The sequence below is a fragment of the Panthera pardus genome, unplaced genomic scaffold (genome assembly GCF_024362965.1).
Source record: "Panthera pardus isolate Hobbes unplaced genomic scaffold, ASM2436296v1 HiC_scaffold_11, whole genome shotgun sequence".
NCBI lineage: Eukaryota > Metazoa > Chordata > Mammalia > Carnivora > Felidae > Panthera > Panthera pardus.
The window spans coordinates 90,560,009-90,585,018 of NW_026526666.1; the positions used below are offsets into that span (position 1 = coordinate 90,560,009).

General features: G+C 54.4%; 2 protein-coding genes across 4 annotated transcripts in view; both read left to right on the forward strand.

The window, feature by feature from the left end:
• Nucleotides 1–183: 183 nt before the first annotated feature.
• LOC109274272 (uncharacterized) lies at nucleotides 184–2,966 on the forward strand. 3 transcript variants are annotated; one of them, XM_019461711.2, is made up of 4 exons: nucleotides 241–270; nucleotides 1,098–1,255; nucleotides 1,339–1,376; nucleotides 1,987–2,966. In XM_019461711.2, exon 4 carries the CDS (start codon nucleotides 2,059–2,061, stop codon nucleotides 2,896–2,898), a length of 840 nt encoding a protein of 279 aa, XP_019317256.2. In that variant the 5' UTR covers nucleotides 241–270; nucleotides 1,098–1,255; nucleotides 1,339–1,376; nucleotides 1,987–2,058; the 3' UTR covers nucleotides 2,899–2,966. The 3 variants fall into 3 exon arrangements, with proteins under 3 accessions (XP_019317255.2, XP_019317257.2, XP_019317256.2); XM_019461712.2 differs by lacking the exon at nucleotides 1,098–1,255 and having other exon boundaries at nucleotides 232–270; XM_019461710.2 differs by lacking the exons at nucleotides 1,098–1,255; nucleotides 1,339–1,376 and having other exon boundaries at nucleotides 184–270.
• Nucleotides 2,967–13,500: 10,534 nt separating this feature from the next.
• Nucleotides 13,501–25,010, forward strand: part of HSPG2 (heparan sulfate proteoglycan 2) — a 99,757-nt gene continuing 88,247 nt past the window's right edge. Inside the window, 1 exon segment of the mRNA XM_053898846.1 lies at nucleotides 13,501–13,657. Within this exon segment, the coding sequence (XP_053754821.1) occupies nucleotides 13,595–13,657 (63 nt within the window). The 5' untranslated portion in view covers nucleotides 13,501–13,594.

Genomic DNA, 25,010 nt, shown 5'->3' on the forward strand with positions numbered 1-25,010 from the left:
CTCAGCATAATTAAACACTAGGAAAACAACAAGGAACACTGGAAAACATCCACCCCAGTCTCATTTTAAAAATAGGGCCCATCTGTCCTGGAGGGCTTAAAGCAGCGCGGGCCCTAAGGCAGGGGCCTGGCCAGGATGGCCTCTGGAGGCCCCTCCCAGCTGTAAGATTCCATGATTCTATGACACGGCCAGCAGTCTGGAGTGGCGACATGAGGGTATCCCCAGTGGAGAGCAACAGGAGGGCTAAGTCATCTACCTCCTAAAGACAGAGTGAGCGTGGCAGAGGGCCCTTATGGCAGATAGGGCTTTGCCAGCCAGGAAGGGAAGGGTGGGGCTCTGTGGGGGTCAGTCCTCAGTCGCCTCCTGTATTTCTGGAGGAGGAGACAGGGTGGGGTTGGACCCGGAAGGGAAGAGGCAAGGGTCTGTGCATTCCACGCGATTCAGACCCAAAGGACAAGGGCAGCTGAGGGCCACGGGCTGGAAGAGGGGCAGGCAGCTGTTTTCTGGGTGGGACAGGCTCAAATATTGCTCTGTTCTCACTAGACGGAAGTGGAAAATTAGCATCAAACTGGCAGTACTGGGGGAGAGAAATCAGAACCTACCTTCTAGCTGGGGAAGGAGAGTATTGGGGAACCGATGGACAATGGAGATGAGGAAGGGAGGACTACACTGCCCTTGGCCGGGACAGGAGGTGGGGTTAAATGGACTGGGCATTTCCTCGGCCTGGTCAGGTCTAGGTCTCGGCGAAGTGCCCACATTTGGACCACAAGGAGTAGGAATCCCAATTCCCCTCCTCCTGTGGAGTGGATGAGGAGACCTTCTACTACCCGAGAGGGTCAAGACTGAATATCCTGGAAGGCTGTGACCTTACAAGTCCAGCCCTATCAGTAGTCTTGTCATACGACCTTCCCCCCTCTCATTTGGGATTCCTAAAGTCAGGATCAACTTAGGTACGGGGTTAGCAAGCACCCCTGTCTCTCTGGTTCTCCCCAGTTGTGCCCCCATCCAGCAGGCAGAGCAGATGTGGTGAGAACTCTTTCTTAGGAGACTGCGAGGGAGGGCCAAAGTCACCCCAACAACATAGCATTGTCTTTCAGGGGTCATCAGACACGACCAAGACAGTACCTCGGCCCCCACCACTTCCAACCCCTGTAATCTGAGACGAGTCACGTCATCTGTCTGGGACTGAGTTTCTCCATCCATCAACCAGGAGTAGAATAGTGACCACCTCCTTGATTTGTAGCAAGAATTACATGTGAGACATAAGCAAGGGGCCAGGCACGGAGAGAGTACCTATAGCATTGCATCACTCCTAAGATGCATTTTTTTTACTAACAGGTGCATTGCAGAGTGGATGATTACACTCTGGAAAGGAGGTATCTCTCCGTGCTTGGGATTTCCCCATTAGAGATTCAGTCCTTGGCTTTTGTGGTCTTCTGGAGTCCTTGCTCCAAAGGCAAATGGGAATTTCAAAATATGGGCCGGAGCCAAAGGATCAAGGAGACTGCCCCACTTTTCCTAAGGGTCCTCTGGCCTTGAGTTGTTCTCAGGGTCCTGCCTTCCGCCTTGTCTCTCTTTTTTTTCTTTTTTAACTTTATTTTTGAGACAGAGAGAGACAGAGCATGAACGGGGGAGGGGCAGAGAGAGAGGGAGACACAGAACCGGAAGCAGGCTCCAGACTCTGAGCCGTCAGCCCAGAGCCCGACGCGGGGCTCGAACTCACGGTCCGTGAGATCGTGACCTGAGCTGAAGTCGGACGCTTAACCGACTGAGCCACCCAGGCGCCCCTTCCGCCTCGTCTCTTGCTTTCTGAAGACTAAGGTGTCTGTTTTCCAGTTTGAAAATCCCCAGGGCCTAGGAGGAGGTTGAGGAGTAGGAGAAGGGTGCTGTTGGCTCTCCGGAGCCAGAGGGAACCCACGGGGAGAAAGCGTGCAGGGAGGGGGCAGGCAGCCGAGAGGAGCTAGCTGACCCAACTGTCTTCACCAGGCCTGGTAGCCAGCCTCCAGGTGAGCTCACGGCAGGTCGGCGCCACGAAGCTGTATCTGCCCAGCCGGGACGATGTCCGGATGTCCGGTGAGCCGTTCCAACATCCACAGCCGCTTGAACCATCCCAACAACGTGTCCTTTTCTGCCCAGGCTCCAGGCTGGCCCCACGGCCCCGGGGTGAGCGGGGCTGATGGTGTCAAACGCCCCCGCACCCCGAGCGGCTCTGAGACCAGCAGCTGCAGCCCCTCCTCGGAGCAGCCCGACAGCCCCAGCTTCTTCAGACTCCCAGTGAGGAAAATCTGCATGGGCCGCCCCTACAACTCCAAGTTCGTAGAGACAAGCCACCTAGCGAACCACCCCAAGGTGGCCAGAAAATCCGCTTACCACGGCGGCCCCCGCTACCTGCTCTGTACAGAACGTCCCTCAGGCCCCTGTAGCCCCACCTTCCTGGACCAACTCATCAAAGGCATCAACTACCTTGACAGATCCACCAGTGCCTTCTGCTCCAAATCGTCACTGAGCCTGCCCAGGCTTGCAGCCAACTGCCTGGAGCGTGCAGCCACCTCCATCCACCTGGACCACCCAGACCACGCCTTCCCCCGTAGTTACTCCAACCCCGTCACCGGCGTGGCTGCCTCCGACGACTACACCAACACCTGCATGGTGCCGTCCACCGGGGGCGTCAACGCTTTGCAGTGTATGGATGGGCCTGCCAGCGCCAGATGCCCACCCCGGCTTCAGAGACGGAGCCTTACACCCGTGCTGCCGCCGAGGCCGGGGACGAAGCTGCCTGAGCTCCCCTTGTTCGGCAATGGGATCTTTTCCTTGGGTCACCTGCCCAAGTTCTGGGAGGCAATCCGCTCGGGCTGGAGAGCCCCCGAGCCCACCTCCAAACCCTGTAGCTGGTGGTAACATCGACCTCGAAATGGGTACGGGCGCATCGGGCTGCAGCGGTAGAAAATAAATGGTCTGTGGCAAAATGCTTCTTCCGAGGCTCTGTTGGAGGGGAGGGGGCGGAACAGCGATTGGGATTGGGGGTTATAAACTCAAGGACCTCCAGGGCCGGGAAGGTACAAGTTAATGGGTGAACTGGCCGAGGGGAGAGGAAATACCCGGTCTAAACCGAGCTCTCAGACGGGTTGTTGCTTTTTCCAAAAAAAAAAAAAAAAAAAAGCCAGGAATCTCATGTTTATATGCTAACAACAAATTCAGAAATGTCCTAGTGCTCGGTGGGCCCAAGAAAAATACTTGCAGGTGGAATGTGAAGCCCACAGGCCACAGTTTGGAATCTCTGGTTTATATCCTGAATGGATCCCTGGGGGGTTTCCCCATGGGAAGAGAAATAGACTAGCTATTCATTCCCGATCCCTATTCATGCTCTTCTGGTTTCAGGATTGTTGTGGATGTTGATTTTACCACTGCCCAATGTGAACAGAAATACTAATGACGACGATGACTGGATGGTGGTGGTGGTGGTGACAGCAATAGCAAGACTTCACGGAGCACTTATCGTGGAGCAGGCACTATTCCAAGTGCCTCGTCTATATTCTCTTCAGGATGGGTTTTTAATGACCGGGGCTTAGGGTGGATGTAGAGGAAAACTTTCTGATGGCTAGTGGGAGAGGCAATCCGAGATCGTTGCCACTGGAGGGAATGCCCTTCCTAGGAAATCTCTGAAGAGTGGTTCTGTCCAGGCCAGATGAGGGCTGGAGGGTCAGAATGAGGAGGCCCCAAGTTTCTTGCTGGAAATGTCCGAGAAAATGTTCCCTGAGCCACCAAGGGCTCCCTCCAAACCTTCAGAGACTCAACTGATTTGAGTGCTGAGAAGTGAGACCCCACAAGGCATCCAGGGACTGAGGGATCGTAGAGACAGGGATTCCAGACTCGTTCTGCCACTAGCCTGCCCTGGGACTTTGGGTACACATCACTTTGTCTCCCTAGACCTGTTTCCCCTTCTGTAAATGATTAGGGTAGCTTCGATGGCCCCTAAAGGCCCCCGATTCTGATATTTCCAAATCTGTCTTCCTAGTCCCAAGCCAGGCCTGGGCTGAGAATTGAGAGTGCCCCCCTCCCCCCACTTGCCCCTCAACTCAGGCCTCCAGAGTTCTGAGCCAACTTCCCATTTTTGGCCTTGGGACCATTTCTGTGTGACTCTGAACTTCAGGCCCAGGCCCTTCTTGCTGGAGCTTTCCTGTCTCCTTGGAAATACAAGGGCCAGTGGCAGGTCAGCGTGTGGAATGGGGCTGACCTTAAAATAATGCAGAACCTGCAGTTCTACAAGATTCCATGACTCTTGGAGGGAGTGGTCTGCTCTGGCCTACCTAGCTGCATGGTCAAACAGAGAATGGCCAAGCCTGAATATCCCTATCATGAGGGCACCATGATGGTGTCGGGATAGGAGGAAGGATAGGGGGAAGGATAGGAGGAGGGAAGGGCGTACCAGACCCCAGTTTACTGAATTCACCCCCACTTCTATTTCATCTCTGAGAAACAAGGGATATCCTCCCTGGGTCTAAAGCTCAGCAGTCCAGCACACTCCTTTCCTTGTCTCTGGGATCCCTTCCCTCCTGAGGGAGAAGACTCAATTGTCCAGTGACCCATTCCCCAAGTGGACATTTGTAGGAATACAGCTTATTAGAATCCATTTTGGCACAACTCGAGATAGTTCAAGATGTCCTGATTCCCAAATCCTCTGTCTGGCCACTCAAAGCCATCCCCTTCCTGCCCTAGGTCCATATTTGCATAAGATTTGTCCCTGACTCTCCTGGAGATGCCTGACTCCAAATCGGTTTAATTTCCCCTAAGCAGAATGTAAGACCCTTGCCTACGACACTGCCCTTGAGGCCTCCAGTGTCTAGCCCAGTTCTGGCTCACAATAGGGGCTCAGTTATTTTTTATTTTTTATTTTTTTTAATGTTTATTTTTGACAGAGACAGAGACAGAATGCGAGTGGGTTAGGGGCAGAGAGAGAGGGAGACACAGAATCCGAAGCAGGCTCCAGGCTCTGAGCTGTCAGCACAGAGCCCAGCGCGGGGCTCGAACTCACAAACCATGAGATCATGACCTGAGCTGAAGTCGGATGCTCAACCGACTGAGCCGCCCAGGCACCCCAATAGGGGCTCAGTTATTAATATCGATTACAGATCAGTGTGCCCAATAGGCGCTCAGCAATGGTAATTACTATTGTCTGGAGAACAGAGTGTCTTATATGCAATGGATGTTCAATAACTATTAATTATGCCCAACATTTATTAAGCTCTTAGCTATATACCAGGCATTGTTTTAAGAGCTTTATACATAATAACTCATTTAATCCCCATATCAGTCCTTCGAGGAAGTTACTATTGTCCCTATTGTATGGATGAGGAAACTGAGGCACAGAGAGGTCAGGCATAAATGATTATGATAAAGATGATTACAGTGCATACAACACAGCGGCTCTTCAAAAACTGGTTGGCATTGTCATTATAGAGTATTATGTGCACAGTAGGTGTTCAATCATAATAACAATTATCTTCATGATTATGACATCTTGCAGATAGTAGGTGCCCTGCAAACGTACACAGTGGATGCCCAATGAAAGGCAAATATCATTACAGAGCCCAATACATAGTAGGTGCTCAAATGAAGTTTGACCACTGGTGGCGGGTTGGATTATATGTTAAAGGGACAGGATCTCTGTGCTTGGCCCGACTGCTGCTCGGATACTCACTGCTCACGAATCCCTTTTCACCAGGCACTTAGCCCAAGTGCAGAGAAAATAAGGCTCTTAGCTAGAGAAGGCTGGCTGTTCCATGCGGCCAAGCAGAGACCACAGGAAGTCTTCTGTGTCCACCGTTCAAGCCATGGATCTGCAAGGTCTATGTAAACAGGAAGCAGCATGCTGGCTATAGAACAATGCCACAGCCTGGTGTGCTGCCCAGCTTGTATACGGAAGAAGCTAGGTGTCACCACAGCTGGGCGGGGGGGTTGGGGGGGGGTCAGGGAAAGCCCTTCACGCCTGTAGAAGTAACCTCAACATTTATTGAGCACCCACACTGTTCCAAGCATGTGTCCGATGCCTGAAACATAGGGTCTCAGCCCTCTGTACTCTCAACGAGGCTAAGTTTTAGTACCTCATTTTGCAGAGAGGGAAACTGAGGCTCAGAGAAAAAAAGTGCCATCCCTAAGCTCCTGCAGCTGGAATGGAGCAGAGCTGGGATTCCAACCCAGCGCTCTGACCCTCAGCCATTGCCCTTTCCATCCAAATTGCAGGGGTTTTTCCTTCGTATTTATTGAATAGATCCCAAGAGAAAGAGGGGTAAATCTTGGTATCCAAAATATGCAGTAAACTAGACAAAGCAAGATGGTGTTTAACTCTAGGGGTCTGGGACGCGCCTCAACACCAGTGTTCTGAACAGGGCTGTGTTAACCTGAAATATGCTCTTTCTGGGAAACAGGAAACAAAGAGAGAAATTTCCTCGGAGGTCACCTGTGGTCTCAGTTGCCCAATTCACCGGTCCCTGCATCATTGGGTAACACTGGGGATAGGTGCATGACATTAGAATTATTTTTGTATATTAACAAAATCTGACATAGCCCTTTTCAAACAAATAATGTGATATCACCGTTCTATGATTCTAGAAAGTAAATGCCACTTCTTGTATTGACCAGGCGCACGTTGGAGCGACACATCATCCTATTCCCAACCCTCCCTGTCCCACCAGCCTTTCCTCGTTTCTGAACCTAAGTCTCTAAACCTTAGCCCACCACGCCCCCCAACCCCATTCCCGTGGCCCACCTTACCCCTCACTGTCTTTTCTGTCTGCACACGGCTGGTTCTGCTTACTCTACACACAAAGCAGAAAACTAGGAGTGGGGGTACCCTGTCCTCACCCCAACTGCATGCACATCGCCCTCTTTTCAGTTGAAATCTCAGTAGAAGCAAAGAGCCTCAGACATGAGCCATGTCTGAGTTGGTACCACCATTTTTGGCAAACTTAACAGCCTCCTGGGCCCCTCCCAACAGAGCAGGAATTTATCGTGAACAATTGAACAAAGCCGGGAACTCGGAGGGAGAAGGCACAGGACATTCCAAAAGGATTTCTCTCAAGCTCCAAAAGACAACATGTGGGAACACTGCAGAAACCTCATAACCTAGCAAAGAAAAGCATGAAAGGGACGGAAAATCTGCCCAGTGGGAAGGGAAGCGCGGGCTGGAGGAAGGAACAAGGGGCCTCGGGTCAGGAGGCCAGGGTGGGAGGCCTGCCTCTGCCATTCATGACCCCTCAGAGGCCACTCCACCTTTCTGGCCTCAGATTCGTGGCCCTTAAACACTGAGGGAACTGGAGAAGCAAACACACGGATGCATACGTATGCGTTCACGGCAATGCTTTATTAATCACAACGACGCGGAAACAGCCCGGATATCCACCGACAGGACAGGGTTGATGAACTGTGGCGTGTTGATGAGACACAATACCAAATCGTGATCACAAGTGTCGTGCGCAAAGCCAATACAAGTGCGGTGCAAAGAAGCTGGCCCACAGATTCCTAACGGGTGACATTTGCAGCAAGGAGCAGGTGAACGGTATGCACATCCGGGTGCTGCTTGCGATACGGAGCAAGTATGGCAGGAAAAGATCGTCAGCTGAGTTAAACAGAGTGCTCACCAACACGGTTGATTTACACTCTGTGCGAGTTTCTTATCTCAGACCGGTCATACACAGTCTGGGGACTGGCACCGATCCACGGAGCCATTTTTAAGTAGCGCTGGCCTTTGCTGGACACGCAGAACTGTGTTTAGGAGGAGACCGGTAGGCAAGAAAAGCGAACGTGAAACTACACACACGCACTGATGACATAACGTAAAATGCGTGCGTGCACAGTAACAGAGGAAGGGACGTGAGCATTTATGGGGCTCCGGCTACGGGCCCTGCACAGAAGTCTTCTCCTGCTGAAGCAGGAGTGCGTGGGCAGGAATGTGAGGGAGTGTATGGAAGCCATAAGAATTCCAACCGGGCTGGAGGGGAGGGGGGGGGGCGGGGGCGGGCATGAGTGACAAATTCAAATTATAGAGACCATTTATGGTCAGCTCAGGAGCCAGGCTCTGCCGCAGTATTTGCAAAGCGTGTTCTGAGAAACAGCAGTCTTGTGAAATGTTAAAAGATTTTCTCACAAAAACAAATGGGCTCCTTTCTCAAGTATCTTGAGGAATGCTGGATTGGATAGAGTTGGGCAGGCGACTTTACTGGAGGCCTGCTCAGAAACGTTCCTGTGTCGGTGTCCCTCGAGATGGCCAAAGTGTAGGAAAGAACGCAGAGTTCCCAAACTTTGTGAGCAGGGAACCGCTTCGTGAAGGAGCATCTCAGAGGGCAGGTGCTCCGTGAGGCACAGGCTGGGAACCTGGCCCCAGGCCTGGGACCCAGAATGGGAGCTCAGCAAGAAAGTGATTGGTAAGGACGGGGGTGGGGAGATTTCTGGAGGGGGCAGAAGGGTCAAATCCACTCTATTTTCAGAAAAGTCACACTTCTACCTAGGCAGAGTTGGGAACAACCCAGAGAGAGGCAGAATTGGATGTGGTAGAGAATGTGGGTTCTAGAGTCAGACAGATGTGGCTGTGAATCCTGGCCCTACCTCATACTGACCGTGTGCGATCTGGGCAAGCCACTCCGTGCTTTGGAGCCTCAGTTTCCTTGTCTGGAAAAGGGCAGTAATAAAATACACTGTCATGGGGCACCCGGGTGAGCGTCCGACTTCGGTTCAGGTCACGATCTTGAGGTTTGTGAGTTCGAGCCCCACGTCCGGCTCTGTGCTGACAGCTCAGAGCCTGGAGCCTGCTTCAGATTCTGTGTCTTCCTCTCTCTCTGCCCCTCCCTTGCTTGCACTCTGTCTCTCTCTCTCCTTCAAATTAAATAAACATTAAAAAAAACTTCTAAAATAAATAAAATAAAATAAAATAAAATAAAATACACTGTCATGCCAACTACCCAGAACTGTGGTAATAATTAAATGAGATCCAGTGGGGTTTTTGGTTTTGTTTTTGTTTTTTGAGAGGGAGGGAGAGAGAGAGAGAATCCCAAGCAGGCTCCATGCTGAGCCCCAATGTGGGGCTTGATCCCATGACACTGGGATCAATCAATGGAGCCACCCGGGCACCTGAGATTCCGTGTTAATCAAACAGTGAGGGGAATGTATCTGCTCCAAGTACAGACTAGAACGGGGACATTTACCAATTTGTTCCTTCATTCAAGTGAAATCATCCAAGTGCCAGCTCCCTGCCAGGCACTGTGCCCTTCACAGGGGATACAGTTGGGAACAAGACAGAAATCAGACCATCACGCTCCCTGCCTTTATTATGCCTCATAATATTAAACGATCTTCCAAATTATTGCAACTGTAAAAATGTTGAGAGAGAAGCTTGGGGGAGGCAGGTTGTGGGAAAGTACAGCAGGGGACATGACCTAGCCTGGGAGGTCAGGCAAGGCTTCGATGGTGGCACGATCTTCGAGCTAAACGCTAAAAGAGAGTAGGATGAAGAGGAGGGGGTATTGGGTGGGAAATGCACTCGGGGAGAGGGAAAAGCATGCATAGAGACCATGTTGGGGGAAGGAGGTAGCTAGAGAAATGGGCAGGACTGTATCTTGCCAGGCCTTGTAGGGTCCTCTCCTTCTCATGGGAACTTTTACTGCCTGCTTAGAACTGTGTCCTCTGTCCGCCTCCTCCTCTTCTTCACATCACCCCCAGGTTTCCTCTCCTCCATCTCCACTCCCTTTTAATATCAATTTTCCTGTTCTATGTTATCACCCAAGGACATATCCTTACCCTGCCAGCATCTGTTTTCCCACACAGGTACTGGAACCTTTGTGCAAAATAGGTATTCATTTTCATTATTGAATGAATGCAGGTCCACAGTTAGCCCATACGGTGCTTTTGCTCATATGAACAAAAGGTACCCTCTCTGGGCAGATCTAGCCCCCAAGCAGGGCCCACTTGGCTGCATACTCTTGTTCGGTGAACAACCTGCCCCACCATTCACTGTAGCTCTGAATGAATGAACGAATAAAGGATTGTGAAACAAGTGAGAAGCTCCGAGGCAGAGAAAAGATTTGGAGTGGAAGTGCAAGCCAAAAAAAGCTGAGTCCTGTCAATTTTGGAGTGGCAGACAGGTCACCCACAAACTCTGGCTGCTGGTTCCAGAAGGCACCCAACTCCTGTTTCTCAGAAGCCAGATTGTTTGGCTACTATTACCTATCCAAACTCTCAGAGTCTCTCCTTATCTAAGGCACCTTGTGCAAGACTTGAATTGTTTCTCTCCAAGAGTATGACGAGCACCCTGAGCTATGAGTGCACACGGTGCGATTACAGGCGCCTCCCGGACTCAGCAAAGCCCCAAAGTTCTGCCTCTGCTTCCCTTTTAAGCCATATGAGGAGATAGCCAGGCCCTAGACAAAGCAACTTGAGAACATTTACTAAAGATATCAAGGACTGCAAAGGAAAACAGAGCTGGCCAGATCCTTTAGTGGGAAGGAAAGGATACAGAATAAATCGGTGGATGACCAATCCTCAGGGTGGGTGGAGTTATTCTGGAAGACTTTCCGGACAGGCCGTATTTTCCTGCCCTCTGCGTCAGCCCTGCTCCTTCCAGCCTCCAGTCGGCTTTACCGTCTCTAGCACGACCCCTCTGAGCCAGCAAGACTTATAGCTCGGGTTTAGTCTTAACCACACATCTACAAAGGGTTGCTTGTTCCGCCCATGAGCAAATCATCCAAGAAGCCAAAGCTCCGGGACTTAAGGGGCCCGAGGTGGGGAAAAGACACCGGGGCAGTTCACAAAATGTGATTTGTCACGGACGCTGACCCTCCACAGACAGCAAAGGCCTTGGAAAAATCCCACCACCAAGGCTGGCCACCTGCCAACTCTGAAGTCAGTGGAGTTTTGTAACTTTCTTCATCAGAGAGGGAGTGCTCCAATGCAAGGCTGTGCTCATCCATCATGCCGGAGGTCCTGGGGGTGAAGGCTATACCTAGTTTTCAGATTAGGAGCAACACACTGGGTGCAACACTGCTCCTCCATCAGACTAGAGCCCCTGAGGGCGGAATTGTGTCTCCCTCTTCGGATTGGGAGCTCATCCAGAGACAGCGATCAGAGAAAGAGTTACCATTTATTTAGTGCTTACTATGTGCCTGAAGCTGTTCTTTTTTAAGAAATAGATTCATTCATTCATTTTGACCCCCAACAGCACTGTGAGAGAGGTCTTAGTATTAGTCTCCTTTTCCTAATTTCTTTTTTTTAATTTTTAAAAAATATTTTTAAAGTGTATTTATTTTGATAGAGTGAGTGGGGGAGGGGCAGAGAGAGAGAGAGGGAGAGAGAGAATTCCAAGCAGGCTCTGCACTGTCAGTGTGGAGCCCAGCACGGGGCTCGAACTCATCAACGGTGAGATCATGACCTGAGATGAAACCAAGAGTCAGATGCTCAACCAACAGAGCCATCCAGGTGCCCCCTTTCCCTATTTTCTAGATGATGAAACTGAGGCCTCAAAAGGTTGACTAATTTGCTCAGGATTGCACAGTGAGGCGGGAGGGGTGGGATTCTCTATCAGACTGAGAACAGCATGAGGACAGGGGACTATATCCTCTTGCTTCCTGCCACCAGATTAGGGATTCACCAAGGGCCAAGATCAGACATCCCTCCTCGGTCTACCTGTATCTCCCTGTTTGGAGCAGTAACAGTCCTTCCTCGGTGTTGTGCCTGGCATCTGGGTTGGGGCCAGGGAGTTGACCAAAGCACTGCAGATGTAGTGTTTGTCCTTTACAGCTCTGAGCTGGTCCCCCAGAAATAGGCCCCACAGGGTGAAGAACCCAATCTTTTGGGGGATGGAGCATCTGTCTGGGATGGGGGTCGGGACGCCAGCATTTTCTCAATCCCCCAGGCGCCTAGATGGGAGGCCACAGAGTGACCGGGAGCCTGCAGGCCCCTATCACAGGGAACATGCCTTCCGGAGCCAGGCCTGGTGCCGCCCGGTTAGCTGGGCATTTCCTTCTGTCCACAGCTCACCTCACTCCTGGCTGCAAACCCAGCCATGAGTCTCTGGAACCTAGCAACTCTCACAGGAAACAATGGAAACTTCAGTTTTTATTCTCCTCCCTCTATCATTACTCAAAAGGTTTTCCTCTACGCTACATGCTCACACGCACACACAGGCCGGTTTTCTCTCCACCCATGAGCCTGGGTTGCCCTGGAAATTTTCAGGCAGAAAGGAGACCCGAGCCAGGCAGAGAGGCCCAGTGGCATGGCCGAGTGTGCTGTCTGTGGGTCTGTGTCAGAGGTGGATCATCGGGGACTGGGACTTACCACCCAAGCATCTGTGACTAGGGCTTTGACAGGGTCTGTGTCTGGGCCTGCGTGTGGGACTCGGGGGTCTGTGGCGCCGGGGGCTGAGATTTACGTCCATGCAAGTGGGTCCGTGAGTGGTTGGTGGGGAAAATGGTGCGTGCGAGGGGCAATTCAGTTCGCTCTCTAGGGCGCACTGTAAAGCGCTGCGGTTAGGGGCGCCTGGGTGGCTCAGTCTAAGCAACCGACTTCGGCTTGGGACGTGATCTCGCGGTTTGTGGGTTCGAGCCCCGCGTCCGGCTCTGTGCTGACAGCTCAGAGCCTGGAGCCTGCTTCCTATTCTGTGTCTCCCTCTGTCTCTGTTCCTCCCCTGCTCATTCTCGGTCTCTCCCTGTCTCCCCAAAATAAATAAACGTTAAAAAAAATTAATAAATCGCTGCAGTTAGCGTAGGAGAAAAGGTAAAAAAGACGGGCCAGCATGTGTGCGAGCAAAAGGCCTGTGTGGCATTTGTGTACGAAAACACGTCCTTACACTTCGGGTCTGGGGATTCCCTTGTGAGTCCGTGTAAATGTGTGAATAGGGACGTGAGCGGCTGAGTGTGTGAAAGTCGTGTCCGCTATGTCACCTGCAGAGGTGACAGTTCTGAAAAGACCATGTGTGCGTCTGAGCGCGTGAAGATAGTCGGCCGGGGGGCCAGGGCGTGAACGTGCGCGAGTGTGAAAGGTGGGGGGGAGGCCAGCTTGGCGTGTGTGTGAACGTGCCCGGGTGCGCGTGTGCAGGCGGCGTGTGTGAGAGCGCGCGGACTTCTGGGCGCGCGAGTGAGGAGTCCCGGCGCCGGGTGCGAAAGGGGGGTGTGTGGTCCGTGCTGGGGTCGCGTGCGCGAGGAGCCGCGGCCGGTGTCGGCGCGCAGGGCCCCGTCCCATCCCGCACTCCAGGCCGGGTTTGGCGGGGAGCCGGGCTGGGCCGCGGCTCGCGCCGAGGGGGCTGGGGGCCCAGACAAAGGCCCAGTTGGCTGCGCCGGGGGCTCGGGCTCCAGCGAGCGGCGCCCGCAGTCCGGGGGCGGTCCGGGGGCGGTCCGGGGGCGGGGCCTGGAGCGGCGGGGCGGGGCGGTCCGGGGTGGGGCCTGGCGCCCGGGGGCGGGGCGGCCGGCCGCGGGGCGGGGCGGGGCGGGCGAGCGGCGGGAGGGGTGGGGGCGGCGGGAGCGGGCCGCGCCGTCCCGAGGACTCCGCAGGCTGGAGAGCGGGCGGCTTCGGGCGGGCGCCGAGCGAGAGAGCGAGCGGAGCCGGCCGGGCCATGGGACAGCGGGCGGCGGGCGCGCTGTTGCTGGCGCTGCTGCTGCACGGGCGGCTGCTCGCGGTGAGTGTGCGGGGCGGGGGGCGCCCCGGGCCCCGCTCGCCGCGCCCGCCAACTTGGCTGGGACTCTGGCTCGGGATTGCGGCGCCCGCCAGGGACCCCGGGCAGGCACAGGCCGGCGCCACCCTCCGCGGTGGGGCAGTCCCGAGGGGCGTCCAGGGAACCTTGCGTGGGGTCGGGGGCGGGGCCGGCCCGCGGGAGAGCCCATGGGTCGCCCGGCCACGTTGCCGAGTCTCCCAGTCGCTCTAGGCATGGCCCGGCCTGCCATTCCTGAGGACCAGGCGGAGAAACTTCGAGCAGGGCGGGAACTTGGCGGGGCAAGGGCACCCCTCTCTGTGCCAACTTGGAAAGGGGGCACTCTCTGGTGATGGGGAGCCTATCAATCCTCACTGGAACTTTACCAGGCCGTCTGGCCCGTTGGGGAGCTAGTAACCAGGCAGGCACAAGTAAAGAACCACTTCGGACACAGCTGAGGTTTGTGTGAAACACCCACAGGCCTTGGAGTCCTGCAGCCCAGGGCTTGAATCCATCCCTGTCCTTTTCTGGAGTAGCTGTGTGACCTCCGGCAAGCTAGTTAACCTTTCTGAGACCAGCCTACAAGGCCAAAGGGAACTCAAAATGCATGACCTCCAAGTACATATAGCTTGAAGGTGGTTGGCAGGACTGGATGGAAGGCGCATGAAAGTGCCTGGTGCTTGACCTGTTAACTGGCGGATATTCAGTGGGTCTGTTTCCCACTGTCCTCTTCCTGGGTCCTCAGGTGCAGGGGAGGCCTGCCATTACAGCCCGGTTCCCGGCTCTGAGCTTGGATGGGCCCATGCAGAGGGAAAGAATGCTTGGCCAGAAGACGCTCTGAGGACCTGAGTGAACTCGAGAAGGGTGGGGCAGGGGCAGTGGGCAGGCCGCTGGTGGCAGATGTGGGTGGGGGCACTTTTGGGGAACTGGGCCTGCCCTGGTGAACCACAGAGCCACCCCCACCCTCTTTGAGGTGATCTTAGGTGGTCCCTGTCCCTGCCACTGCCCTCTTCCCTCCCCTTCTCAGAGCCAAGAGAGGGGCTTTTCTAAGCCGGTGTTCACCCAGTGACTGTATCCCTGCCACCTCTATCTCACGTCTGTGCTCAGCCCTCACCCCAGACCTGACCCCTCAGCTCTCTTGCCCCGCCCACCTAGCAACTCTCCTCCCCCACTCCCTGTCTGCAGGGCTTCCTTAATCCCCTCTCTCAGCCTCTCACCCCTGCACATCCAGCAGGGCCCGACCAGTTGCTTCCCAGTCCCCATCTGAACTTGATCTTTACTTTTCCAAAAAAGTAGGCACCAACCTAGCACATGGGATGTCTTCCTTTTCTGAAACTCCCCCAGCTCTGCCTCTGCGGAGGGGCTCCTGAATGCTGGGTTCTACAGTGGTCAGAGTGAGGAGGAGGGTGGAGCTATTTGCTGTGTGCGGGAGGAATTTCAACAGAAATTCCAGATTGCAGCCAATCATCTCATTCACTTGTTCATTCAACATATCTTCATTGAGCAGCGTTCCATGACAGTCAGTGGGGGTTCAAGGGTTCATTCATTCGGCAGATATTGCTAAGCACCTACTGCATACCAGCGCATCTGGCTGGGGTTTACGGGTGAGCAAGAATAGGTCCTGTCTTTGCTTTCCCAGAACTGAGATGGGTAAATAGGCAGTTCCAATCCTGTGGGATTATGGTCTTGTCAGCAACCACACCGAGGTCTTCAGTGTCCCACCCCCCGGCTGATGGTGGAGAGCTGGAAAGATCTTGGCTTCTGGAGTCTCATGGACCCACAAAAGCTGAATCCCAGCTCTGTCATTTTCTAGCCTGTGATCTGAGGCAGTTTCTTCTTCCTGAGCATTCAGTTTCCGCATCTGTAAAATGGGGTAAGGAGTTCGTGGTACATTTTTTAAATGACATCAGGCTCCTAACCCAGTGCCCCAGCAAGCCTTGGGCTCTTCTTCGCCCACTGCCCTTTATCTTTTCCGCCCTTTGGTTCACATCCACAAGCCAACAGTGCATGGGTGAGGATAGGACACAAGCGAAGGTAAGGTGGTCCTTAGGGAGCTCAAGACCTCCCTGGGGGCAGGAGACAGGAAGCGGTGGTCTGTGATTAAGTGTGGGAGTAATTTCAGTTCAGAGGAGGTGGAGAGGCTTGCTGGGGGTGGGGGCCAGGCCCGGGTGACTCAGCGCCTGCCTTGGCCTGCTGACCCCTTTTCTTCCTGCTGGGACCTTAGCCTTTCCTTTCTTGGGGCCAGTCCTGCCAGGAGACCGGAATCTTGAGGGGGCTGCCGTGATTACGGTGTTTTCCAGGGCTGCGGAGGGAAGTCACTGAGATACCTGTTTCCTGCCTCGCCTGGGTTTCCTCACCAGGGAGACTGTGGGCGGGCAGGAAATGGAGGAGCCTCCCCTTCCCTCAGGGGTAGCACCATCTCAGACTCCCCTGGACATAACTGGCATGCTCTGCATGCCCCCTCCCCTTGCCCCAGACTTGCTGGTGGGAAGGGGTTGTAACGAGTGTGCCTTGGGGATTTCCAGAGGGAGGGCTATAGGTCATAGAGGGAGGCGGAGGCTGGAAGGGGCAGAGATGGCCCCGCTCCCTGTGTGTGGGGAGTAGTGGCCCCCGCCTGGCTTGGCCCGGGCCTGTTCTCAGGCTGAACACAGGCAAGTTGGGATCCGTGGGTCTGAGGCGCAGCCTGGAAGACAGGGTGAAAGGAAGGTGGCAGAAGGTGACTGGGTTGAGGGCTTGAGGTGGTAGGGAGGGAGGTGCTAGGGTGCCAGGTCATATGATAACAAAATAATATGGATAGTTAACACTTGTCGAGTGCCTACAGTTTGCCAGGCACAAAGTTTCTCAACAAATTCTCCCATGTCATTCCCCTGCTCAGAATCTCCCAGCATTCCCCGCGTTGCTCACCATCAGACCCACGCCCCTGACCTGATATAGTCCACAAGGCCCTTTGGGATCTGGCCTCCCCCACTCCCTCTACAATCTCTCCTCTTGCCAACTTTCCCCTTGCTTACTCACTCTAGTGACACTGGTCTTTGTTTCCCGAATATGCCAAACACACTGCCACCTCAGGGCCTTTGCATCTGCTGTTCCTTCTACCTAGAACATTTGTCCCTCAAATATTTACATGACCCTCTGCCTGTCTTCCTTCAAGTCTCTGACTATTCTGCCCAACATACTCTGTCCCCTTACACTGCTTTTTCTTTCTTGTCACTATCTGACATGTATTTGTTTACTTAGTTCTCTCTCTCCTCCCTGCCCCCCATCACCAATTTAAGCTCCATGACAGCAGGACCTTGTGCGTTTTTGTTCTGCTGCTCTGTCTTTAGCACCTGGCAGGTAGTAAGTGCTCAGTCAATATATCTGTTGAATGCATTAAACCATAGCTAGTAGTGTGGTCCCCATTCTCTAAGCAGAGGACATCGAGGCACAGAGAGGTTGCATAACTTGCCCAGTGGCTCACAGTACACACATACTCAGTGGTACCATGAGCCAGGCTTTGACGCCAGACAAAGCTCTCCTCGCCACTCTGAGTCCTATCTCACTTGTTTGTAGCAGGCAGTAGTTGTGAATCAAACCGTTGTCACCGATGTTGATAAAAGTAAGAACTCAGGTCTGAGGTAGTGCAGAGGCTCCCTCAGACAAGGAGTATTCAGGTCTGGCTTTGGGGACAGAGGTACTCAGGATGAGCATGCCTCAGTATCCTGGGGCCTCCTGGGGATGCCTATCCTGGCAGGAGCCTAGAGAGACTTAACTCCAGGGCAGTCATTTATGGGACTACCCGTTCGTTTGTAGGTTTCTTAATTAGTCTCCTCGTCAAGTTTTCCCTGAGATCCTATAAACTGTCGAATTACTCCCAAAGCTTGAAGGCCCAAGTGGGCCAGGCTGGGCCCTACCCTGTGTGGGGAGTGAGGGGGAAGAAGGCTAGGTGCCTTGCATGGAGCCCTCACTGGGTTCCCTGGTTGGCGCCTGGGGGCCCAAGGTTTAGGGCGAGTCTGCAGAGGTTCCCAGGCTGCTTGGCCTTGGGGCGAGAATCTCAGGAGAGTCAGAAAGGCTGCCCAAGATGTGGAAAGATACAGAGCCATGATTCAGAGGCCACTTGGAAGCCACACATAGATTCTGGACCCTCAAGCCACTTGGGAGGTGCAGGAAGGGCTCTCAGCTCTGGCCTTTTGCCCCCCACCCCAGTCCATCCCAGATGTGAGAGGTCAGGCTAGAAGAAGAATGGGCGAACTTGACCCCATCCCCCAGCAGCTTCCCAAGGATATGGTGAGCACAATGCCCCCTCCCCCCAGGGCCGACCCTGGTCTTGCCCCCATCTCCCTCCTGCCGGGAAGAGGGAGGCTGGGCTGAGGATCCTACCCAGCTGGCATGTTGCCCCAATCCAGGCCTTGGCCCCTTTGGCCCTGCTGCCCCCTCCTGCTCCCAGGGCCTGGCCCTGGCCTGCTGGCCGCCCCAGCGCCCAGAGCTGGCTGACTGAAACCTAGAAGAATGTGTGGAACTCGCTTTGCGGGGAGACGCCAGCCTCACTGCTGGTGTTGGGTCCGTGTCAATAGTGGCCTTGAGAGGGGAGCGGCTCATGGCTGCTGGGGGTGGCTGGGCTAGGGGCACCATCACGTAAGCCCTGGGAACAAGGCGGCTCTTTGAGGCCTGGGAATGTGAGGCTTTCAAGTGTCGGCGGCCCCCAGAACCCACCCTCCCCACCTTTCCCCACGCCCACCTGTGCCAGAGTCGCAGGGACCTAGGAACATCCCTGTGGCCTCCCTGACGTGTCCTTAGGACCAGCTCCCGACTACCTCCCGGAGCCCTTTCCCTGAGGTGTGGAGGAGGGCACCCTGCTTCTCTGTTCTCTGGATTTTAGGGGGGCGTCTATCTGGTGCACAAAGGCTTGCAGTGTGTGTTGAATGAATGAACGGACCACTGATGTATGTGATTAAATATCCCATGAACTAAAGTCCCCTACAGGTGTGTGGTAGATGTAGAATGTATTCAACAAGGATTATCGAGTATCTTCTAAGTACCTGATGGGGTTCTAGGCGCCGAGGTTACAGCAGAGAACAAAAAGTCAAATTCCCTCCCCTCGTGTTACTTGCATTATAGCTCGTGTGGGAAGACAGATAATAAATATAATATGTTGGAGGGCAGTAAGCGCTCAGATGAAAAAAATAAAGCCGGGAAGAGGGTACAGAGTGATGAGGGATCAGGAAAAGCCTCTGATAAGATGACGCTTGAACAGAAGCATGCAGGTACCTAGGGAAAGGGCCGAGGGAATAGCTAATGGAAAGGCCTGGATGCGTCCAGCATACCTGCGGAAAACAAGGAGGCCGATGTGGCATGGGTCGGGGGGAGCGTGGCTGATGTGCCGAGCCCGGGCCACGAGAAGGCCTTTGCTTCTGAGTGAGATGAGGGGTCACTCTAGTTGCCGTGCAGAGAAGAGAATGCGGAGGGTCAAGGGCAAAAGCAAGCAAGCCGAGATCCAGGCCAGAGACCATGGGAACTCCTACCAGAGCGATGGAGTTGGGACGAGGCGGCCGAATCCTGAGTGTATCTAGAAGGTAGGGCTGACAGGAAATTGCTGATGGATTGGGGAAGGGGCGGGACAGAAAGAGAGGAGTCTGGGAAGTCTCCACGGTCTTTGGCGTGAGCATCTCCAGAAGGAGCAGCCACTAATTGAGATGGGAAAACTCCAGGGTGTGTTGGAGGGGGCGGGCATAGGGATGGGGGCAGCAGGGGGCGGACTCAGAGCGGGGGCAGTCAGCAGCACCCCACGCACACCCAGCCCAAGCTGGGGCCTCTGCACTGGCCTGTGGAGCAGGTGTGTGTGTGTGGTGGGGGGGGACGTCTTGCTGAGGATGCATCTAAGGAGCTGCCGGCTGGTTCCTTAGAACCCCACAGCCCGAGCTCATGCTTAGGTATTTGTCCGTTTATTTAGAATTTACCGCCTTCCCCCCAGTTTAGCATGGACGCTCCATGAGGACATAGACTCAGATTTTATTCAGTGCAATTTGCCCAGTGCCCAGCAATAGTAGGTGAACATTTATCCAGTGAATAAATCAGTGGCCTTGGGAGAAGCCGGCCAGTCAATAAGGCCCAGGCTCCTTGCAGAGGATTGAGAAGGGGCTGCTTTGGCCCATGGGCACAGGGCAGCTGTCCTTCCCTGCCACTGCACTGTGCTGAGACCCGGAGCATGTGGGACAAGCTGGGGTGCCCACACTGCCATCTTCCGCCTGTCTGTGTCCTCACTGGACTTGGAACCCCTTTCTCTTGGGTCCTGTGATCGAGGGAAAGTGTGGGCTCAAAGGGCCCTGCCTTCAAGTCTTAGTGCGGCCCAACTGGCTGTGTGACCTTGGGCAAGTTCCTTCATCTCTCTGAGCCTCGGGTCAGAAGTAGGGATCATGATGCTTGTTTCCCTGGTGGACACGAGACCCTGCAGACGCCCCTGGCTTGCTGTGCGCAGTGGAATTGGTGTTTGACAAATGGAGCTGTTGTGTTAGTATCGTTCCTGCTGAGGGCTAAGCCGGAGCGACATTTGACTGCGGGTTCCCGGTGCCCAGCAGGGCACACTTTTCCTGATCAGAACTGCTGCCAGCTGTTGACCCAGACCCCGCACTGACCAAGCAGATGGAAGCCATTGCTCCTCTCCTCTTTCTCAGTCCAGGAGCCCTGGATGGAACTGCATCTGATCTGTCACTGCCCCCCTTCCCCCACTGAGGCCGCAGCTGCAGGACAGAGTCCACCCTTCCACCCTGATTGTTCCTTCCTGGTGGGGGAGCAGGAGGGGGGCACACCCCGGGGTGTGGCCTGGGAAAGGCTGGGGCCTGTGGACGCGTTGTCCCCTTCCCAGATGTGTGCAGTTGGGCTCTGAGCAACCAGAGGCGTGGCCGTGTGGCTCCCATGGGTGCAGAGAGGATGTCCATGCATCTTAAAGGGAGTGGCCAGGGGGCTTCCCGGGACCCTGTCCCAGCCCCACTCTCCTTTGGGCCCGCACTCGAGGAGATAAGACCTTGCCCGGGGAGCCCCGAGGGAGCCTGCAGCAGGTCACTTGCCAGGGTTGTGGGGCTGCACAGCCCTAGTTCTGACCCCTTTGGGCTAAGGGAAAGAGACTCACAAGTGCACGGTGACCTCTCCCTCCACCCTGTGCCTTGGGCTGCTGAGACCTGCCCCTTCCCCACTAGGGTGCGTCACGTCCAGGTGTCTCATTTTGTCACATCTGGCGTCTTTCCCCATCTTTTCCCCAGTCCCAGTTTGGGGAGGGGGGCAGCAGCCTGGGGCTGGGCAGGGGGAGGACTTGAGAGGTGGCCTCGGGTGACCCCACAGATGGTCTCCTGGCACAGGGCTGGGAATTCCCAGCTGCCTCTGGCCCCTTCCCAGCCCACCTCTGGGTCTCTGCCCCCGCCTCTCCCTTCCCTGCCTTCCCCATGCTCACCCCCAAGGAGCCAGCTCTGGCCCCACATCCTGCTGCCGCTGGCTTCCCCCCCTCACCCCAGCTGACTCATCCCCTCTCCTTGTTTGGCGGTTCCAGTTTTCAAATAGTTGCGAACTGGGATCATGCCTCTTCTTGGATGCCTCACTGGGCTGGATGGATTGAAATTCTGGCTTCATAAATCCTAGCCCCAGTGGCCTCTGTCACTTAACAGGCTTTTCTCCCTCCTCTGCTGTTTGCTTTCCTGTGACCCTTGGGCCAGAAGAACAGAGACCTAGGAGTTTCCTGAGGACAGACCAGTGTCTACTCTGCCCTGGGTCCTCCAAGTTCTCCTCCCCAGTGACCTCAGGCACCTAGATTGTCAGCTAGTGCTCAGTGAGCACACATGCCTTCTCTTGATTAAAAACCGCCACCCTCTCTGGGTGCTTGGGTGGCTCAGTCGGTTAAGCGTCCGACTTTGGCTCAGGTCATGATCTCGCGGCTCATGAGTTCGAGCCCTGTTTTGGGCTCTGTGCTGACAGCTCAGAGCTTGGAGCCTGCTTCAAGTTCTGTGTGTGTCTCTCAGCCCTTCCCCCACTTGCACTCTCTCTCTGTCTCTCAAAAATAAATAAACACTAAAAAAAAAAAAAAAGCCATCCTCTCTTGAAACAAGCCACACACGGAGCTCTCTCCCTCCAGGCATTGTTGCATATGATGCTCCCAGCAATCTTGAGGTTGGCCTTCTTATCTCCATTTTGCAGAGGGAGAAACTGAGGCACAGCAGGGGAACGGCTGGCTCAATTCATCCATCTAGTACGTGTCACAGCTGGGAGGGGAGCCCAGGTTGTCTGCCTCCAAAGTCGTCATCCCTCTCCCAGTGGATCCAGCCTGTTGGGTGTAGAGAAGGGGCAGTCTGGGAGGGCTAGTGTAGTCACGACAGGCTACATGGAGGAGGTGAACCGGGCTGGTCTTGGCGGAGGGTACAGAAAACCACGTATCTGCCATGTGGGCTTATCCAGCTCCTACTTCACAGATTTGGGTGCCTTTTGCCCCTTGGCCTCCATCCCAACTTAATGATAACATTCCGTCGGGAAATGGATTTGGCTTTCCCTGGGATTGAGACCCTTGAGAACCTGGATCCTTCTCAGTCACATCCCAAGCTCCTTATGGGGCCTGCAGGTTTTGCCATTTGGAGTTAAGTGAATTTTTGCCAAGTGGGGCCTGCTCTGAGCCATCCATGTGCCCTCCTCAGTCCTGGTGAAACACAGGGCACAGAACCTCGTGCCCCGGCTGGGAGCGTAATCTACGTGTGAGTCCCAAACTGTGTCATTTGAGCATCCTTGTGCAGTGGAAGAGTCAGGAATTCATTCATTCATTCATTGCCTGAGGACCTACTGTGTGCTAGACATTGTGTTATAGGTGTTTTATCTGCATTGTCTACTCTCCCATGTAGTTGGGAATATACCTCCATTTCTCATGGGAAACAGCTCAGTGGAGAGCAGTGACTTGCCCAAGATCACACAGCCATGTACAGAGGAAGGTAGGAGCTGAATCCACCTCTGTCCGTCCTCCTGCAAGAAATTAGAGGCAGGGTCCCTTCTCTCCAGGATCTCTAGGTCTTGGGGAGGCAGGACCCATGAACCATAAGCACCCAGTGCAACTCGCAGTGCAGGCAGGAGCAGACTGCCAGGGAAGGGGAAGATCAGTTCGGCTTGAGGTATCTGGAAGGCTTTCTGGAGGAAGCGGGGCTCGCAGAGCAAGCAGAGGATTTGGCTGGTGGAGCAAGAAGGCGTCTGGGGCAAGGGTCCAGAAGTCGTGCGTCCCCGTCGTCTCTAGATTCACATTGTTGTCAAGTGTGTGGGCAGGAAGGCCCTGGCCTGCTGCTGGAGTCATTAACACGGAGGAAAAGAATGAGAGGAAGCCACCGAGATAGCTGATATCCATCCCAGTCCCCCACCCTTTACCTGGCCAGACCAGGAGGCAGGAGGTCAGGGCCTGGGCCTCCACTTAGCTGCCAGCCAACTACTGACCATCTTTCCTGGGCTTTGATTTTTCTACCCACAAAATGGACTCTGCTCTTTCTCTTCGGCCTCCTGCCAACTCAGAGGAACAGAACGTCGAGTTCTTGGAGAAAGCTGGTAGCTTCCCCTCAAGAGATGGTGGCATTCCATTCTTTGGAGCCTGGGGAGGTAGCCACCTTGCACAGCCTACCATGTTGCCAATCCCATGCCTTCCTTCATGGTTGCTACCAGCCCACAGGTGCCAGGCCCTGCAGCGGGGAGCCAGATGGAGGACATGGCTGCCTGCTCCCTTAGACCTCCTAACCTGTCCTCTCCTGTGGGCCCGGGATCACACCTGCAGGGGTTTGTCCGCATCGGTTCACCCCTGTGCCCCTTGGGTACCTGCTGCTGAGCTAACATCTGGGGTGCTGTCCATGTTTAGTGAATGGGCATTAGGTTCAGGGCCACAGATTCCTGGACCCCACCTGGCCCTGCCTGTGTGATCCGGGGCAAGTCTTGTAACTTCCCTGAGCTTAATTTTCCCCAGATGCAAAAGGGGACCATTCACTGATTCGTTCATTCAGCAAACATTTATGGAGTGTCAGCTCTGCGCCAGGCCCTGGGTTAGGTATAACCAGCCACGGATTCATGGAGCTTATAGTCTGACAGGGAGACCAGCTGGGTGGTGGACTAGTCGATAAAAGGCATGGGTTGTGGGGGAGGAGGCTACAAGAGCAGGTTTTCAGGGCCACTCAATCTCTGGGAGATAGCTGGACTCTTTGTGACTCTGTCTTAGCCCCCATCTGTTATTCCAGTTACTTCAGTCTGTTCCCCTTGAAATTAGCTTGTGGGAAGAGGGGACTGGGGGACACAGCTCCCCCTGGACTGGGGCAGGTGAGAAGACCCACAGGGCTGGAGAGGAGAGCAGGCCAGTTTTGTCGTGAGCCTCAGATGAGCTCATGGATGTGGAAAAGCACAGGGGCTATTTATGCTGTGTCTGGTGACTTTTTTTTTTAACTTAAAAAAAAATTTTTTTTTAATGTTTTTATTTATTTTTGAGACAGAGAGAGACAGAGCATGAGCAGGGGAGGGGCAGAGAGAGAGGGAGACACAGAATCTGAAGCAGGCTCCAGGCTCTGAGCTGTCAGCACAGAGCCCGACACGGGGCTCGAACTCACGGAGCGTGAGATCGTGACCCGAGCTGAAGTCAGAGATGCTTAACCGACTGAGCCACCCAGGTGCCCCTGGTGATTTTAATTTAGGAGAAATGAGAGCTGCACACAGAGTTCAGGTTTGGGGCTCTGTGACATTGAATGAGGAGGGTGGGTCTGAAGCTCCTGCTTTCCTCCTTGGTCCTCTTTTGCCCCTCCCGGGAGAGAGGAAGGGAGGCAGAGACCAGCTCTGGCCTGGATTTGGTTTCAGGAAGTGGGATGAAAGAGTTAAGTCAGCCTGGTTTTCCACCTCCTGGATGGGGGGGGTGGGGGTGGGGGGAGGTGGGGAGAAGGGAAGGGGTGGCTGGGGCAGGAATGTGTGATAAGATCAAAGCTTTCAGCCTGCCTGGGCCTCACCTTCGTTTCACCTGAGCAACTGAAGGGAATTCTCTAAACAGAGGAGGATGGAGAACAACTGGGGGAGGGGGGTGCAGGTTCCACCCCTCCCCCTTCACTGCTCCAGAGCCTCCTCACCACCCCCCACCATCCCGCCTCCTGCTGGCCTCAGGTACCTTGTCCAGATCCCATCTTCCAGAAGGCTCAGCTCTTGCCCTGGCAGGACTCACGGCTATGCTATGCCTCCTGCCCTAGTTCCATTGCTGACTGCTCTATGATGCTGGGCCGGTGGCTTAACCTCTCTGAGCCTCATCTGTCAGCTGGGATTGGTAATACCGTCTTCCACAGGGTTTTGGTGAAGACTAGAGATCATATAACTCTCCTGCAGCCAGAAG

Bases quoted from the DNA above. Each gene is read 5' to 3' on its own strand.
- LOC109274272 (XM_019461710.2), top strand. From the start codon at position 2,059: ATGTCCGGATGTCCGGTGAGCCGTTCCAACATCCACAGCCGCTTGAAC.